Source organism: Giraffa tippelskirchi, chromosome 4 (assembly GCF_054371585.1).
Source record: "Giraffa tippelskirchi isolate mGirTip1 chromosome 4, T2T-mGirTip1v1.2.pri, whole genome shotgun sequence".
Lineage (NCBI taxonomy): Eukaryota > Metazoa > Chordata > Mammalia > Artiodactyla > Giraffidae > Giraffa > Giraffa tippelskirchi.
Window position 1 is genome coordinate 140,587,742 of NC_137278.1, and position 20,294 is coordinate 140,608,035.

Genomic DNA, 20,294 nt, shown 5'->3' on the forward strand with positions numbered 1-20,294 from the left:
AATTCTCTCCTGAGTTACTGGTGAGAAATATGATAGTATTATTCAGTGAGATGAAGAACACCACAAGAGGAGGTTTAGAGAGGAGATGAAAGATGTGTTTGGAATATTTCAAATTTAACAGTCTTGAGAAGCTTCTATGTGTCAAGCCTAGGATATAGGTAGGATAAGGGAAAAGTTTTGGAGAAGTGAATCTGAAGTCAGCAGATAGGGCTTCTAGTGAAATAAAGGTGCAAAGAATGAGACTATCTAGAAAAAGATTGGAAAGAAATATTAGAATGAGGAAGATCTGATGAAGGATACTGCATAGAATTTGTCACCGAGGCAGCTGGGAAATAAGCAGAGGCAGAAATAGTCATAAAAAATAGGAGAAGAAAGGAGAGTTCAAGAGAGGCAGAAGAGATCAACAAGGGTCAAATTTCATACAGAATCAGACCTGAAAATTTCCTTTGGATTTAGCAAATAAGAAGTAGTTTTGATTACTCAAAACTGTTTGCATTGAATACAAAAGAATATGCAGAGGGAAACAAATGGAAGAGAGTTTGAAGATTCAGAAAAGAAAATGATGCGATGACATCCTTAAATGAAACAAATAGAATGTAAATCAGAGCAGCTGGAGCAATTAGCTTGAGCAGCAGGAAAAACACTTCTTCCACTGAGAAAGAAAGAAACACTGAATTTTGAGGGAAGAAAATGAGGGAAGTTTTCACATGATGGTTCCTTTTCACTCCATGAAGTAGTGGTGAGAGTATTTCCTAAGATTTGAGGGGCGGGGGGGAAAGCCAGATAATAAGAAGATGTTTATTGAATACTAACCATGTGACTGCTCTCTTGAGAATAATAATAAAATAGAATGTCTGTGATATGAGACTTGCCACCATTATTATACAAAACTTAGAGGTAAGACCCAAACTTAAGTCTGCCAACAACAGAACCAGTATTTCCTCAGAAGCTTGAATTCAGTGATATGAGTGTCACAGCAGGACTGAGATAAAAATAACCTGAAGTAAGAAAACATATTGTATTCTGATTTTCACAGGAAGTGGTACATTAAGAAATGAAATACAATTCATTCAACTGAAGCCTGAGGAAAGGCCAGTTAAGAGTGTGTTAACTCTAAACTGTCATTCAATACGGCACCACAGTAGTCATACCCTACACTACTTACAATAAAAAGGCAATTTAAATACTTATTTGCTTCATGTAAGTAATTCCTTAAAAATAAAAAATGATCTGATTGCCTTTCTTTCCACCCTAATTCTGTAATCACTGCAGCTTGTTTTGATATAATCATTCATTCACTTTCATGAATTGACTAAGAAGTAGGACTGACCATGAAACAAAAAAAACAGATGGTGGTGATTCCCATTTATAACCAATATACTGGCATTTCGCTAGTAAATCGATTGGGTTTCTATACATTCACTGAACTGGAGGCAACCAATCCAAACTCAACCACCTGAGGACATTCTATGATGTAAATCTTCTCTAGGTGAAAATCTAAGGAAAAACCAAGACTTTCAAAGTATATGTCCTCTGTTTGTCCTGGTGAAGTAGTCAGCTGGTTTGCCCACTGGATATTTCTTTTCATTATTATAAGTATGCCATAAGTAGACAACATTACAAAAACAGAGGAACAAATATACTTACGTTCAGGTAGTGGAATGAGTGGGATAAATTTGCTGAACACACTCTTTGTAATAGAGGGACTGGATACAAAGCAAGAATAGTTGCCTTTGTCAGATGCCTCAACATTAGCAATGTAGAGATTACCATTTGTCTGAGACACAAATCTTCGTTTATCCATTGTGATAAATACAGGAAATTCATTTAGAAGCCAGCGGTAGCTAAGATCATCTAGAAGAAAATATGGTTGACTAAGTATTAAACTCTCTCCAAAAGCAAAGATTTTGTTTTTTAGTAGTAAGCTAGTTCATAACCTAATCTAGGCTTTTAAAATATTATTGACTTAGTTTTAAGCTCTTCTCCAAAAGGAAAAGTCTTGTTTTCTAGAAATAAGCTAGCACATAATCTAATCTAGGCTTTTGTAGAGTAAATGTTGGAAATAGGCCAAGATAAACAGCGCAAATTTTCTAAAAGCTACTGTAGTTTGAATATAAAGTGATGCTAAGCAATAATATCTATTTCTCCATTATTCATGAATTACTAATATTCTTTTAATTAATTATGGGCTAAATGCAACTCAGTTTAAATGACTTGCTTAGAATTTCATGACTAAGTAGAATTAGGATTCTGAATCCAGGTCTAATAGTTTCAAATTCCATCTTCTCTACTGCATTTAAAAGATAAAATCAACTGTGCTGTGGCTTTATATCTTTTTATTTTTATTCTCCTATTGTACCTGACAGATTTAGAAGTAAGTTTATGCAGCCTCTTCTGGCCACATTAAAAATTAAAAACTATAGAAAAGGGAAAAGGCATTTTACTTGTTTTCTTAAATATTAGGAAGCAGATCATATGGTAACTTTTTAACTGTAGTAAATTCCTTTAGCTAAGCATACTGTCTGGTTAGGCCAAAAGTTGAATTTCCTCATTAAATTGCTGCTTTTCCCACAGTTTTCCATTCAGTTCTCCCCTTTATGTTTTGAGCAATGACACTCCAGTAGTCATGCACAGCAGTAATGCACAAGAGGGAACTCTGGGTGATACATATTTCTCAGTCTCAAAATCCCCTTTAAAACATTATAACCATGTGAGGACAACTGTCACTAGGGAGATACCACAGGCAGAAAAAATACCCTCAGGGGAAAAAAAAAGATACCCTCAGAAAAATAACTCTTAGTTCAAGTTAGAAAAGATTTTAGATGCAAGATGGTGGAAAATCAAGATATTTTAAAAATGAAATAATCATGACCTGACACCATTTTGCTTTATGGAACTCAAGGTGATCGACTGGTAAAGCTGCTAAATGGAGCATGAAAAAGAGCTGAATATGAAAAACTAAAATAATTGCATACTATATACATCCAGTATGATTGAAAATAATAGTCCAGGGGATTCCATTTAGATTAGCTATATAATTTTCCACAGCAATATACAGTCTCATAAAAGTGAATGAAGATGATTATTCTGTTTTTTCATCTTAACTTTTTAATTACAGAAGTTTACTTTTTGTTTTCCAAAAAAAAAAATACGAAGTTAAATTTGAAAGAAAATTAAATCACCATATTTCTCCAACTCAGCATTCTTGTTGTGAGCATACATCTTTCTAGACCTTTATATCTGTGAATGGTTCTTGTTGCTGTTGCTAAGTCATGTCCAAATCTTTGTGGCCCCATGGACTGTAGCACACCAGGCTTCCCTGTCCTTCACCATCTCCTAGAGCTTGCTCAAACTCAAGTCCATTGAGTCAGTGATGCCATCCAACCATCTCATCCTCTGTTGTCCCCTTCTCCTCTTGCCTTCAATCTTTCCCAGCATCAGGGTCTTTTCCAGTGAGTTGACTCTTTGCATCAGGTGGCCAAAGTTTTGGAGCTTCAGCTTCAGCATCAGTCCTTCTAATGAATATTCAGGGTTGATTTCTTTTAGGATTGACTGGTTTGATCTCCTTTCTGTCCAAGTGACTCTCAAAAGTCATCCCCAACACCACAGTTCAAAATCATCAGTTCTTCAGTGCTCAGCCTTCTTTATGGTCCAACTCTCACATCCATACATGACTACTGGATAAATCATAGCTTTGACTCTATGGACCTTTGTTGGCAAAGAAATGTCTCTGCTTTTTAATACACTGACTAGGTTTGTCATAACTTTTCCTCCAAGGAGCAAGCATTTTTTAATTTCTTGGCTGCAGTCACCCTCTGCAGTGATTTTGAAGCCCAAGAAAATGAAGTCTTTTACTGTTTCCATTGTTTCCGCATCTATTTGCCATGAAGTGAATGATTCTATTAATATTAATTGTTATCCTTATGCTGGTTTAAGAAGGTCAGGTAAAAACCACAGAAGAAACAAAATAAGCAGAAACTTTGAAGGCTGCTTAAATTGCTGAAATCAGGTTTTTGGAATTGGGCAACAAATCATTCTATGTTTAGAATTCTATGTTTAGAAATAACATTTGTCATATATTTTAACAGACTGTGAACCAAAATAATATTTATAGTATATTTTAACATATGTGAGTTTGTCCAGTTTTGAAATAATTTTTGTATTCTCACTTAAGAAAATTAATATTTTTGTAATGATTTCTGGATACAAATTCCAAAAAAAATCAGAAAGAGTCAGGAAAGCACAGATTTCCTTACAGAAGAATTTTCTTAGCTATACAATGATTTCAAGATACCACACACAAAACTAATTCAGAATATTCTGAGTACTCCATAGTTATGTGAAGGTGGAGACCTGTATTTTAATTCTAGATTAAATATTAATATGACTTTGGTCAGGCTATTTAAACTACCATATCACTCAGTTTCTCTAAATTCTAAGAAACTTTTCTGTGTACCACTCATTAGAGAAGAGGAACAGGATAATGTTTTACTCTTTGAATCTTAAAGGGAGAAAAGTTAGGTCAGAGAAGTAATTGCCATAATGTTGGTAAAAACATAAATCTTGTACTACAGAATAATTGGTCTGCTGATTTAAGGCCCAGTGTGTATTTTCCTAAATATTCAATGTGAAAGTGTTAGTTGCTCAGTTGTGTCCAACTCTTTGCAACCCCTTGGCCTATAGCCTGTCAGGATTCTTCTGTCCATGGGTTCTCCAAGTAAGAATAGTGGAGTGGGTAGCCATCCCATTTTCCATGGGATCTTCCTGACCAAGGGATCAAAATTCGGCCTCCCTTCCAGTTTACTGAGTTATCTTCTATGTCCCACTAAACAAGACAAATTTGGAGTTTGCCCTTGTGGGACTTGCAATATTAATAATATAAATTTATTTAATAGATTTTTGTCTACTGATAAGCCATCTTCTTGGACAAAAGAATAATTGCAATATGTTGGATGCTATCATTTCTCACTAAAACAAAGCTAGGGATCACTATTGTCATTTTAAAACAAGGACACAGAGGTTTAGCTGGGTTGACTCGCCCAAGGACATATAGCAATCAGTTCAGTTCAGTCACTCAGTCATATCCAACTCTTTGTGACCCCATGGACTCCAGCACGCAGGCTTCCCTGTCCATCACCAACCCCCGGAGCTTACTCAAACTCATGTCCATCAAGTCAGTGATGCCATCCAACCATCTCATCCTCTGTCGTCCCCTTCTCCTCCTGCCTTCAATCTTTCCCAGCACCAGGGTCTTTTCCAATGAGTCAGTTCTTTGCATCAGGTGGCCAAAGTATTGGAGCTTCATCTTCAGCATTAGTCCTTTCAATGAATATTCAGGACTGATTTCCCTTAGGATTGACTGGTTTGATCTCCTTGCTGTCCAAGGGACTCTCATTTAGCAATAGGAAGGCAGAACTGATCTTCTAACTTCCTTTTCCACCCCAGAACTACTGAAATTGTACCACAGTTGGTGTGGTAGCTGCCCTGCTGATCAGACTTAAGAATGAAATTTAACTTAGGCAATCAAGAGCCAAACTCTGACCCAGTTCTCACAGGCATTCAGTGGATTATCTGTCTTCCCTTACTCCCTGCAAATGGTAAAATTAACCATCTCTGAAGAAGTCAGCACCTATTTTCTTCATAGCCTTGCTGTCTGGCTTAAATAATAAATTACTATAAAATTATTTTTTAGGAAGAGTAAATACCAGGACTGTTTCAAAAACATAGCTTTTATTGATAGGTGTCTGAGATTTTTTTTCTTTGCCTCAAGAGGGTCTGGACCATATTACAGGGGAGATTTGTTTTGGCCAATTATAGTGCATTTGATCAGTTTCATTGTATTACTTTGAAATACACCACTTACCCAAGCTTGATAAATAATTTTACATTTCTCCTTGAAATATATTTGAAGTACTTAAGTGCTCTTTGTGTCCACAAACTTTTTTGAAGATGTTTATACTTTTTGTTGTTGTTGTTAATTAACCTCATTAGAACAGAATTTACCTATAACAATAAAATCACAATAGCTTCTAACTTTTCTTTGACACCTATAGTAAACTATATATTAAACTCTTTTAGAAAGAAATTTATACCAGGTTATACTGTGGACTCATATTTTCCCTACTATGCTCTAGCATGCTTGTCTATCTTTATGCTTACCTTTCTAGTCTATTGAGATTCATTCAATATCATATGCAACATTTAATGAGTTTTTTCTCTTAAGAGTATTCCTACTTTCTTATACATTTAAAAATCCACACCATGTCTATTGTTATATCCTGTATTTTCTCAATAGTACTCACTCTTCAAATGATGGGCTTTTTTTTTTTTAATTCTCTTACCGAATATGCACATATATGATTTCTATTTTGTGAGATGTGTAACTCAGTTTCTGATGGTTCTGAAAATTAGTTGGAATCAAAGAATCATGTTTCCATTTTCTGAGGATCCAGGGGTTTAGAAGGTCTTACACATTAATGAATTAATGCTTCTATTTGATAAAACAAGATCTAAACAGGAAAATTTATCTTTTGCTAAAGTTGTAATCACTATGTATCTATCAATTTAATGAACATATTTATTTACTCTTTTACTTTCTCATTCCTCAAATATTTGATGGACACATATCCTGTGCTAGGCACTAGGCAATCAGTTGCATATCAAGTGTTGTTATAAGATTGAATCAACATTTTTACTGATATAGTTATATATAAGTATTCCAAATAAATAACAAACTGGTTCAAATAAGAGTTTTCCTCTTTGCAAGAAATTGTAGAACACCCAAATCCAAAGAAAAATACAGTGATTGTAAATGATGAGATTGTCCCCTAGATCTTTCTCCTGTGCATAAATAAGAGGCAGTATTTCAATAGTCGTGAATAAAAAAATTCTTAGTGAAGTGAGATGTACTTTATTTGTTTTAATGATGATTCAAAATATAACATTAAATGTACTAAATACATTTTATTTACTTTAATAATAATCCTTTTAAATTAAATATCCATTTTATAATTGAAAAACATTAAATTTGAATCTCATAACAAGGTTTGTGAAGTAGGTGGCACAAGAATTATTATTTCCAAATTTTAAACAAGCAAACTGAGATGTAGTTATGGCTAAGTTAACTTGACAGTAAGGAGTAAATTTTAGGTTATCAGATCACAAAATAGAGCCAACAAGATTTGACTACTATAAATAGTTGCATATATAATGTCCTTTGAGGTTCAGAATCCAAAGGTGGGTTCGTTTATACCTTCAACTCCATGAAATATTAACTGCAATATACAAAACCTTAACTGCATATAGTGGAAAGACAGATTTATGACATGGAAATGGTAAAATAGTACACACACATATACACACTATGATCTTGAAGCATATGTCCATTCTTATATTTGAAGGTGTCATGTCTAATATTCAAAGAGGTCATAATCCACTAAGAACACAAGTGGAGATGAAGAGTTGTTCAGGTTCTATTCTGTGATTAATGACGTTTCTTTGGCTTATTTAAAAGACCTCCCAGTCCTGTCCCTACCCATATAAACATTTGTATTTTTATCAGGATGAAGAGGTAATACACTCATCTGGCTTAATGATTTGAAGCTTCTACCAACCTTAGTCTTGGTCCATGAAATTCTTCAGTCAACAAAGTTGTAAAGATGCCACAGAGGCTTGAAAAACAAGACTCATCTCAGAAAAATTCCATAGCTTGTGTTCCTTGAACCATTTCCCATGAATCTATCTATACTACTTCCCTAGGTAATCACATGCAGTCCTATAACTTTGAAAACAATTTATATAATGCTGCATCACAAACTGATACTCCTACCTCAGATGTTGCCCCTGGGTTCCACATTCATAGAACTGCCAACTGAACAACTCTTTTGGAATTTTAAATTAGGCAACTCACACTTTCATCCACACCTATTCTTCCTGACAACTCCATTCTCTCCAGAGCTCATGACAAATACTTTGATGCCATCTTTACCCCTGTGTTTCTCTTATAGCTCACACATAAAGTCTACCAGCCTGTACTCTCATCTCTTCCTTCAAAATATATCTTGAATTTAACTACTTCTTCCTACCTCCAGTTCCCCTGCTCTGGTCCGTCATTCATTGCCTACATGATTGCAATACCTTTAACTGAGCACCTGGTTTCACTTTTACACTCTGCTGAGTCTTTTCTTACAACAGTAATCAGATTTGCCTTTCTATAACTTAAGTGATGTCCTGTGATTACTCTGCTCAGAGCCCTTTAATGAAAATCTCACTCAACGCAGATGCCAATGGTTTGTGGGAAACACTATGAAAATGAGGGGATTTTTTCATAATTTTGTCAGTTCTTTAAAAAAAAAAGACCACTCCTTCACTGAAAATTTTTTACAACATTTGAATTCATAAATTTCTCCTTTTGTTGTTGTTCAGCCACTAAGTCATGTCAGACTCTTTGTGACCCCATGGACTGCAGCATGCCAGGCTCTTCTGTCCTCCATTGTCTCCCAGAGTTTGCTCAGATTCATGTCTACTGAGTCTCCTGTGTATATCAACTGATTATCTTTCTCCCACAGTTATAAGAAAAAAATGATTAACATTTGACTATAAACAGTCTATTATCTATACATAATCAGAATAGTATACATATATATGTATGTATATTTCATATTAATATATTCCAGATTTATAATAGCCTGTTATGAATCATTCTATATAGAGATATTTAAAGGCAACTTTATGACATAAGATTAAAACTATAAGAACCCAGAATACTTTTTTATGAGAGAAAAGTGGTATAAATATATTGTTTGAAGAAAATGGTAAATGAAATGATTGAAAATATTATATATGCAGTGTTAATCTTTTAATCAATGGTTTCGTAGCTTTCATTTTAGCCATATCAAATTACTGAAAACATGTATTCCAAAGTTGAATCTTGTAACAGATGAACTTCAGTTTAGCCCCTTTCTTGTGTACAGGTATACATTGGCAGCACCTGTGTAACTGTTGTGACAACACTGAAGACTGCTCATTTCTTAAACTTTGCTTCAGATTTAGGAAGAATCTTTACAAGAGTATCTGGAAATACAATAGCACAGACAAACCCAGGGATTTACTAGAGGAAGTCTGAGGGAGGACTCCAGTGGGGAGAAGGAATAAGGATGAACAGCAGAATCCTAGTTGAGGAATGTGAAAGTCAACAGTCTTGCTCTTTATCCAATTCTGGATTTTCCTCAGTTTTTATTTTCCTTATTATGTGTATTTGGAACTCACATTTTATTTGTGGATTAGAACTCCTAAAGAGATTAATAAATTATTATGTCTCTTTCTTTCTGCTGTTTAATTATAGTTCCTAGTATATTTTAGATGTCAAATTATTAATAAAATGATTGATTATGCATTCCTCCTTGGTACTATCCCATTACAGGAATTATTTGTAGAAAATCTACCATATTTTCTCCAGTGTAACAGGACTTTAATAGGAACATAATCCAACAAACATTTCATTTATAAGCTGAAATGGTTATAGATCTTTGGAATTAGGGACACCTGTTTAAAGAATCAAAAAAGCAAGCATCTACAAGCTCTAGTAAGTGATGTATTATAAGGTTATACAAATATTGAGTCATCATTGTTAATGTTCCAATATCATTCAGAAATAAAAATGTCCCCACTTCATTTCCTGGATGCGTATAATCACAGAAGAGCCAAGTTTACCTGGGAAATGGTATGGGGGGTCACAGAGCAGCACCATTCCTTTTCCTTCTTTCACCCTGACCTCAGGACGTTCCTCTGGTGGGAAAGGATCAAGATCTAATCATGAAAGCAAGAAGGAAAACATTCATTCTCTGGGCAATAGAAAAATTGACACTCATTAAAGTTTCTTTTTCAGCTACTAATTCACTGTTAGATACAATATTCTTCTGTTGGTTTGGTGAAGCTTCAGTTCAATTCAGTCACTCAGTCCTGTCTGACTCTTTGCGACCCCATGAACTGCAGCACGCCAGGCCTCCCCGTCCATCACCAACTCCCAGAGTTCACCCAAACCTAGGTCCATCTCATCCTCTGTTATCCCCTGCTCCCTCTGCCCTCAACCTTTCCCAGCATCAGGGTCTTTTCAAATGAGTCAGTTTTTGCATCAAGGAGTTTCAGCTTCAATATTAGTCTTTCCAAAGAACACCCAGGACTGGTCTGCTTTAGGATGGACTGGTTGGATCTCCTTGCAGTCCAAGGGACTCTCAAGAGTCTTCTCCAACACCACAGTTCAAAAGCATCAATTCTTCGGCACTCAGCTTTCTTTATAGTCCAACTCTCACATCCATATATGACCACTGGAAAAACCATAGCCTTAATAGAGGGACCTTTGTTGACAAAGTAATGTCTCTGCTTTTCAATGTGCTATCTAGATTGGTCATAACTTTCCTTCCAAGGAGTAACCGTCTTTTAATTTCCTGGCTGCATTCACCATCTGCAGTGATGTTGGAGCCCAGAAAAATAAAATCAGCCACTGTTTTCACTGTTTCCCCATCTATTTGCCATGAAGTGATGGGACCGGATGCCATGATCTTAGTTTTCTGAATGTTGAGCTTTAAGCCAACATTTTCACTCTCCTCTTTCACTTTCATCAACAGGCTCTTTCTTTCTTCTTCACTTTCTGTCATAAGGGTGGTGTCATCTGCATATCTGAGGTGACTGGTATTTCTCCCAGCAATCTTGATTCCCGCTTGTGCTTCCTCCAGCCCAGTGTTTCTCATGATGTACTCTGCATATAAGTTAAATAAGCAGGGTGACAATATACAGCCTTGACATACTCCTTTTCCTATTTGGAACCTGTCTGTTGTTCCATGACCAGTTCTAACTGTTGCTTCCTGACCTGCATATAGGTTTCTCAAGAGGTAGGTCAGGTGGTCTGGTATTCCCATCTCTTTCAGAATTTTCCAGTTTGTTCTGAGCCACACAGTCAAAGGCTTTATCATAGTGAATAAAGCAGAAATAGATGTTTTTCTGGTACTCTCTTGCTTTTTTGATGATCCAGCGGATGTTGGCAATTTGATCTCTGGTTCCTCTGCCTTTTCTAAAACCAGCTTGAACATCTGGAAGTTCACGGTTCACGTATTGCTGATGCCTGGCTTGGAGAATTTTGAGCATTACTTTACTAGCGTGTGAGATGAGTATAATTGTGTGGTAGTTCGAGCATTCTTTGGCATTGCCTTTCTTTGGGATTGGAATGAAAGCTAACCTTTTCCATTCCTGTGGCCACTGCTGAGTTTTCCAAATCTGCTGGCATATTGAGTGCACCACTTTCACAGCATCATCTTTCAGGATTTGAAATAGCTCAACTGGAATTCCATCACCTCCACTAGCTTTGTTCATAGTGATGCTTTCTAAGGCCCACTGACTTCACATTCCAAGATGTCTGGCTCTAGGTGAGTGATCACACCATCATGATTATCTGGGTCATGAAGGTCTTTTTTGTACAGTTCTTCTGTGTATTCTTGCCACCTCTTCTTAATATCTTCTGCTTCTGTTAGGTCCATACCATTTCTGTCCTTTATTGAGCCCATCTTTGCATGAAATGTTCCCTCGGTATCTCTAATTTTCTTGAAGAGATCTCTAGTCTTTCCCATTCTTTTGTTTTCCTCTATTTCTTTGCATTGATCGCTGAGGAAGGCTTTCTTATCTCTCCTTGCTATTCTTTGGAACTCTGCATTCAAATGGGAATATCTTTCCTTTTCTCCTTTGCTTTTCACTTCTCTTCTTTCCACAGCTATTTGTAAGGCCTCCTCAGACAGACATTTTGCTTTTTGCATTTCTTTTTTTCCTCTTGATCCCTGTCTCCTGTACAATGTCACGAACCTCCGTCCATAGTTCATCAGGCACTCTGTATATCAGATCTAGTCCCTTAAATCTATTTCTCACTTCCACTGTATAGTCATAAGGGATTTGATTTAAGTCATACCTGAATGGTCTAGTGGTTTTCTCCACTTTCTTCAATTTCAGTCTGAATTTGGCAATAAGGAGTTCATGATCTGAGCCACAGTCAGCTACTGGTCTTGTTTTTGCTGACTGTATGGAGCTTCTCCATCTTTGGCTGAAAAGAATATAATCAATACGATTTCAGGGTTGACCATCTAGTGATGTCCATGTGTAGAGTCTTCTCTTGTGTTGTTGGAAGAGGGTGTCTGCTATCACCAGTGCATTCTCTTGGCAGAACTCTATTAGCCTTTGCCCTGCTTCATTCTGTACTCTAAGGCCAAATTTGCCTGTTATTCCAGGTGTTTCTTGACTTCCTATTTTTGCATTCCAGTCCCCTATAATGAAAAGGGCATCTCTTTTGGGTGTTAGTTCTAGAAGTTCTTGTAGGTCTTCACAGAACTGTTCAACTTCAGCTTCTTCAGTGTTACTGGTCGGGGCATAGACTTGGATTACTGTGATATTTAATAGTTTGCCTTCAAAAGCTTATTCCAACCTTTTCAGATGCTGGAATGTGCACACATTACAGAATAATACGGACATTGGCAGTATCTGTATAGCTGTTGTGACAATCCGGAAGACTGTGTATTTTCTAAACTTTGCTTCAGATTTAGGAAGAATCTCTGTAAGAGTATCTGGAAATACAATGTGCACAGACAAACCCAGGGCTTTACCAGAGGAAGTCTGAGGGAGGACTCCAGTGGGGAGAAGGAGTAAGGATGAAGGGCAGAATCCTAGCTGAGGAACGTGAAGGTCAATAATCTTGCTTTTTCAAATTCTTGATTTTCCTCAGTTTTTATTTCCTTCACTCTATTCTGTGTATTTGGAACTCACATTTTGCTTGGTTTCTTTGATAGTCTACTATTTGATTCTTCATTTGTGTTACTGGTTCTCATTCTTTTTCAGTCTTGTCTCATCTCCAATTCCTTATGTGTGATCAGTTGGTGTTTGGTCACTAAGTCATGTCCGACTCTCTGCGACCCAATGGACTGTAGCACACCAAGCTTCCCTGTCCTTCGCTATCTCCCAGAGTTTGCTCAAACTCATGTCCATTGAGTTGGTGATGCCATCTGACCTTTTCATCCTCTGTAGCCCCCTTCTCTTCTTTCCCTTAATCTTTCCCAGCATCAGTGTCCTTTCTAGTGAGTCAGCTCTTCACATCAGGTGGCCAAAGGATTGGAGCTTCAGCTTCAGGATCAGTCCTTCTAATGATATTCTGGGTTAATTTCCTTTAGGTTTGAATGGTTTGATCTCCTTGCTGTCCAAGGGACACTCAACAGTCTTCCCTAGGACCACAATTTGAAAACATCAATTCTTTGGCACTCAGCCTTCTTTATGGTCCAGCTCTCACATCCATATATGACTATTAGAAAGATCATAGCTCTGACTAAATGGACCTTTGTCAGCAAAGTAATGTCTCTGTTTTTTAATATGCTGTGGTCAGTACTCAAATTATGAAATCTAGTTTTTAATTCTCTTAAAATGTTTACATCTCTGAAAAATTATCATTCCAATAATTATCTTTTTGCAAAGAACCCTTTAAATCTACTTTTCCTGTCCTGATGCCTCCCTGAAATGCTATTCCTATTCTTAAACTTAGTTGGCATCTATCTCACTGTTGGTAACAATGACTCCTCAAAATGTGAAGAGACCATTGAAGTACTTCCTTATATCCTTGAAATTGGTCTTAATTGCTCTCATTCCATTTTAAAGAGAGCAAAATGTTTCTGCCCTTTGACTAGACTTTCCTTAAGAAAATATTCAAGGTCTTTTTCCTTCAGTGAATCTGTTGTATATTTCTTCAACGATTGAGTTTATCATTTGCATTCTCACTGTCACCACATGAATTTAATCTGACTGCACTTGCTGATTTTGTCTCACTCCCTTCTGGTAATCACTACCACTTGGGTCCTTTTAAAATGTCACTTTCACTCTATAGTTCATTTTGAAAAATATTTAAATGCTGACTTATAAAATCATGTATGGAGAACATCTAGTCCAACTCCTCTCTGGATACATTTAAATTTTAGTTTAGCACAATGTTTCTCAAAGTATTTTCATTATTATTGTCCTTAAAAGGAGAAATTTTATTTAATTTTACCTTAAATCAGTTAACATTTAATTCATTCCTAACAAGAAAAAATAAATACTAAGGAATAAGATCATTATGTTGTAATATATAAGATGGTTCCCTCCCTCCAAAAACTGATTTTCACTACTTTGGGAACAATATCATCCCCAGTGAGAATCCAAAGCTTAGCATTTTCATTGAAGGTAATATTTAGAAACTTATTCAAGATCTTTCTGAACATGATCTTAGTTTATTTTGCAGTGTTATCTTTCACTACTTTAAGTACATTCATAATACTCATAATACTTTGCTCTCTTGGAATTGTTTTTCTTCTCCATACAATTAAGGCCCACTAATCTTGTAAAACCCACTTCATCTATAAGTCTTTCTCTCATTTTTCTTTCTCCTCAATTTCTCCTTTTTTGATTAATTCTTCTGATAATGTCTAAATTTTACTTCACCTAAATGCACATACCCATTTTAAAGTCACAATTACTTACATCCAAAACTCAGGGTTGCTTCAGTGCTTCTGACCATCCCATAGTTATTTGATGCTAAACAGTAATATATTCCAGCATCTTTCTGTTTGTCCGGATTGTTGATAACAAGGTTTCCTCCTACCATACTGTACCGATCACTTGTCAAATCGATATCCCCATTATTCATTCTCCATCTATGAAAAAATAAGTAAATGCCATATCAAAGGTCAAGAGGATTGAAATTAGTATACTGGGATAACGCTGTTCTAAAATAATATGAGTACAGCTCCATGTGAAAGCAGATGATTAAGTAGTTGACTCAGAGTGGTATTTCTTCATATTCTATAATTCCATGTCTCTGGGCTCATGATTTATAATTTAGTTCAGGCACAGAAAGGTAAATGTTCATGTATATGAAATATATCCTTTTTTAGCATGAGGCATTCCAAAGGACAAATATTTCATTGAATTTTGCTACACAAACTGGTTTCTTAGCAGATATACATGGATCATAAATAACCTTTTATGCACTAGTTAGATTCATGAATTAATAAATGTTATATAAATATTTAAAATATTACTATAGTAGAAATAAAATACAAGATATCAATATAAAATATCAAAACATAAAATATAAGATATCAAAATATAAGATATCAATATCAAGTCATTTTTGAATAAAATTTCATTTTGAATAAAACAAACCAATAGGAATCAGGGTTTTACTCAGTTAATGTCATATTCTGGCCACTAGAGGTCGATCACACTATTTGAAAATGGCTAAAGTCAACTGGGTCTTGGTTCCAGGCCACAGATACATTATTGCAGATATATTGATGGTGATGGTGAATAAACTAACTAGAAACAGGAATCTAGAATCTAAACTAACTAGAATCAGGAAACTTTCTTGGTGAGATGATGAGAGGATTGCATATATAAAATAGTTTTCAATTAAGCTGACCACCTGCATAATTTTATAATCATTCTCTATTAGGGTTAAGATTTCATGTCTTCTGCAGTGTTCTAAGACAAGAGCTATGTCAACCACTGGGCTGTGGCCCCATCATTCATGTCTTGGCTACAGAATTCTGATTATGGTTAGCATCTTGCCAGAAAGGCCTAATAATTTTATAATATTTTTAATAAATCAAATTACTAGAACATTTTTAGTTTTAATTTTTACAGTGTGGGAAGTAATTTAAAAGCAAACACAGAAAACCATACTTTGCTTTTCAAAACCTACCAAATATCAGCCCTATGAATAAATCATCCCCTTCATCCTAGCTGATGGCAATATTGTCCCTGCCTGAACCATCCAATGTCGAGTCACTTAGCATTTGCCAAGGCAGTGGTTTCCCTTGTGAGGCACTAGTTATATCAAAATATAAGATATAAGATATCAAAATATAAGATATCAATATCAATTTCTCCCCATTATGTTCACTCCAAATTTTTATTTATTTTTTTAACTTCTTCCCACTGGGTCTGATTCTGCTCTTGATGTCATATAATGATTAAATTTTGCTGTGATAGGTAAATTCAATCGTCTATTTAATTTTTTGCAATATTCACCATTGTTGTAATCCCTTTCACACAGCCTTAAACACAAATTTTATTAGAGTTCTTGTTATTGTGGGAGACAGGGCAAGATAGTGAAAGTCTCAAGACTGATAAGTAAAAATGTTCCCTGTTTTATCTTTCATGATGTTGCCATGAATAACAAATTATCACAGAACATACCATAAGTATAAAAGTATGTGAATGACAAATTGCATGATTACCAAGGTTAGTACGGCTTGCCCTGAATATTAAGTAAATTTTCATCATGGCAAGTTTTCTTTTGTTTAGACAAGCTACATCATGAGCTGAATATTTTTTTCCTACTTTGCTGTCAAATTCAGACCATATTCACAACAATTAAGCATCTACTTCTTCCCATTAGTTTTCTACATTACTGTATAGATAATAAGGGCATACTTGCCCTGGGGACTTAAATGCTTATGCAGTCTGTGGGAGGGAGTTGGTAATGTATTTGCCAAGCAAAGTTTTGCTTCTTATTGTTATTTTTTAAATTGTGGTAAGAAAACTAAATGGGACTGGAGGGAGGCAGATGTAAGGAGGTGTTAATATGTACACAATTTTAGTGATGTAAAACTTTGCTTCTTACTGTCTCTATGGTGGCAGTGGGGAAGCAAAGAGAAGCACATGTTCTTAGAACTCTATCTGAGAACAACCTCTTTCTGTTCTTTTATTCTCCATGGGAGCCTGGCGGTTGATTTGCTTAGGTTCCACGTATGAACGTCAAGGAAAGAGAATCACAGAATAACCATCACTGAAATAGCTTTTGAAATACTATCAACCTGTCTAGATAGATAAATACCGAAAAAAAAATTATATGTTTCTTTGAAAGTCATAAAACCTGTGTTTTGGTCTTGGATCTGTAATTTACTAGTTCTGGAGCAAGTCAATTTACTTATATAGGACACCAGTTCCTTTCCTGTAAAATTCTGTACTTGATGTAAAATTCTGTACTTCTCTAGAGCCTGTCATTAGTTATACTATGCCAAGTCCAAGGTTACGTATGTAAACTCCCATCATGAATGACTTAAGGGTAGAAATAAATCTAGCCCATCAAATATTTTCAGAACAAATATGTTATTTATATAATTTATACAATATTCACTTATATTGCACTCCAAGATGGTGATTTTGCATATAAATTTATATTTTATTTTAAGAAAAATTTTGCAGTTATAGTTAGAGGCAAGAGGAAATGAGTTCAAGTGTAATGAAATGAAAGGAATGGGTATTCTTCATGATAATAACTTTTTAATAGCAATGAAAAGTTGTTTTTCTATCCATGAAAAGAAAAACCTACTACTAAAATCAACTTTGTTGAATGACAACCTTCAATTAACTCAGGTTTAATGAACACACAAGAGCCCCAATTTCCCTGTCAATCACTTACTTTGTCTTCATGAAACCAAAATCCATTGGCATTTGGTTAATTTTAAAATCTTATTCTTTATATCAGACTAGAAACTGTTAGTATATTTTTCTGAATACTCTGAAGCAATAAAAATGACTGCTAATTTTTATAAATTTATATTTGATAGTGTTAATAGGTATTCCAGAAAAAAACAGAAGAGATGTATAGATTGTCTGATAGGTAGTCATTTAAGGAATTTGTTTTGTTGTCTGGAATATAGATTTGAGACTACTGAAAAATGTTATTTTTTAGAATTATCTATGCAATATGCTCTTTAAATGTAGTTAATATAGACTATTATCTGTCATCTGTATATGCGAATTATCTAGGCCAATACATACAAAAACAGTTTATCCTCAAGTGCATATATTTAAATTCTGCATATTTTTCATGTAACCATTTGTTTAAGTTTAAGAAAACTATTTCAGTATTAAACAACTTTTAAAAAATTAGCTGTATGACAATATTTTTTATAGTGACCCTAGATTTCCTAGAAAGCTTTAGGCCATAGCTTTCTCTATATATATAGGATCATAGATGCTGATCTGCAATCTTAGTCCGACACTTCATTCTGAAAAGAGCAATGAGGTACGTTACTTGTAAACTGGGAAAGGGCTGGCTCGTGCCCTACAGTTTAGTGAAACTTTTCCTTCCGGTGACTCCTCTGGATAAATGGTATTGATTGGTTGTTCTTCAAAAATTGGTCCAAATCCTTTGTCTTCCTCAGAAACTATAAGAAAAATAAAATTATTTTTTATTCCTTTATTTTAGAAATCAAAGAAAATTTGAATACATTTAAAAAGGTTTTTTTGAAAGAAAGGTCAGAAACATGGGATCTCTGATGTCATTTGAACCAAAGATGTTTGCCTCTATAATCCTGAGGAAAATGTTTAGGTTTATTCAGAATTCTTTTCTACTTAGCTCTCATCATTTTCTGAAAAGCACTCTGTGTTGCCATGCTTCACTATTTACTGCTTCTCAAACAAGCCATGCTTTCATGCCTCTGAGCTTTTCCTCTTTCTGGAACCACCATCTCATTTCTCTCCTCCCATCAAAATTTGTACAATCCTTAATGACAGTCATAAAGTTAGTTCCTTCAGGAAGCCAACTCTCAAACCCCTCCTAGTTTTAGTAGGTCCTCACTTACATTCTCATAACTCCCTAGCAGGCTTATGGTACTTAATACACCTGCTGTGATTCTTAATACAATTTTCTGTTTTACTAGATTGCAGATGCCTGGGGAAAGGTTTACTAGATTGCGGATGCCGTAATTTCTATATAGCACTCTCCTCCACAGCTGTCTAGCACTGTGGAACATAAGAAGTGTTTAACAATTTTTGAACAATAGAATGAATATATTTTTAGAGTTCTGAGGAAATGGGTCCTTTTCTTGGGTCAGTTCTTGTTTTGTTTTTGTCTTTAAACATGTGACCAGCACTGGTAGCATCTAGAACAATCTGTAAATTACTGAACAATCGTGATTTATTATTAAATGGATATGGGATCTGGCAGGCTGATTTAAAATCTACCACAAAAATACCAGTGTTGAAGCAGTTGTTCCTGACAGCGTATCTTTTCTGGAGAGGAGGTGTGACATCTCACAGCAGGATGAGGAAGAGAATCACTCACATGTCATCAGTTTGGAACCTTTTTTACAGAGCCCAGCAAAGAGCCAGATGCTCCAATGACTTCATACTTATATATATATATATGACTAGAAAGGAGGAATATTCTTACATGGGATCATTGTAGGTCTCTGCTTAATCAAAAACTATGGTTCACTCTTCCAATTCATTTTTTTTTTAAGAGAGAGTGTAAGGCAAACGTCATACTGAAAAATTGGCTGTTCGAACATTAAACTTGAGGATAAGAGCTTTCTTCCAGTTTCTCTTAACAAGCAATTTAATTACATCTTTTAAATCTTGCCTTAGTGAAGTTTATTGGTACTTTTGGAAAAATTACTTAATATCTCCAAGCCTTGATATCACCCCTTATAAGATGGAGATAATATTAAAACCTATCTCATTTGACTATTGTGAGAATTACATTGAGACAACTCACATTCTCATGAATTCACCAATTTTTTCAACATTTAATTTACATGTCTTACATATATCACTGCTTAGACTAATTCCAAAAGTTCCAGAAGTCAAATTTTATTCATCCTTCTAATTCTGGTGCCACAAGCATCATGTCGATACACATTTTTGTGTACACAGATGATTAATAAAAAAACCTCAGTTAGTTTCTCCTAGAATGAAGAGTATTAATTTTTCTAAACTGACCTGAAATATTTCAAAGGGAGAAGCCTCATTTTTAGTTGGAATTTGCTGAAACTGCCATTCAAGAATTTATGGATCTCAGTTATATTGTATAGCATCATCCTATTTCAGATCACAGATAAATTATTGGATCAGAATTGGAGGAACTAGAGGAAATGGGATTTATCTCAACATTGGTTTCCTAGCTGTTGTTTTATACAAGTCATTTGTTCCATATGGTGTTAACACTAAAAAAAAAAAAAGGAATTGGGGCATGTGCCCTCAGGACTCCATAGGCCTACTGCAACCGTAAGTAAGATGATGAATGCACGGTGTTCACAGAAGTCATTTATTAATAATTTTTGAAGTCCTGCTCTAAGCTGTTTATTTCCATACACTTGAGACTAAAAACTAGAAATACTATAATGTTTTCTGCTTTGCTTCTAATAATTACCTGATGATGCCCAATGTGTTCTGGCCTTTAGGAAGCAATAGCATGACAGGGAAAAATGTAATAAATCTCAAAT

General features: G+C 35.2%; 1 protein-coding gene across 2 annotated transcripts in view; it reads right to left on the minus strand.

Annotated features, from left to right (window-relative positions):
• The window catches only part of CNTN1 (contactin 1), a 364,639-nt gene that overhangs the window by 145,886 nt on the left and 198,459 nt on the right, over positions 1-20,294 (minus strand). For both annotated transcript variants that reach the window (XM_081587322.1, XM_081587323.1), the window contains exons 4-7: positions 18,104-18,236; positions 14,539-14,711; positions 9,712-9,807; positions 1,648-1,854 (exon numbers count right to left, since the gene is read on the minus strand). In XM_081587322.1, coding sequence (XP_081443448.1) covers positions 1,648-1,854; positions 9,712-9,807; positions 14,539-14,711; positions 18,104-18,236 — 609 coding nt within the window. The remainder of the gene's footprint in view (positions 1-1,647; positions 1,855-9,711; positions 9,808-14,538; positions 14,712-18,103; positions 18,237-20,294) is intronic.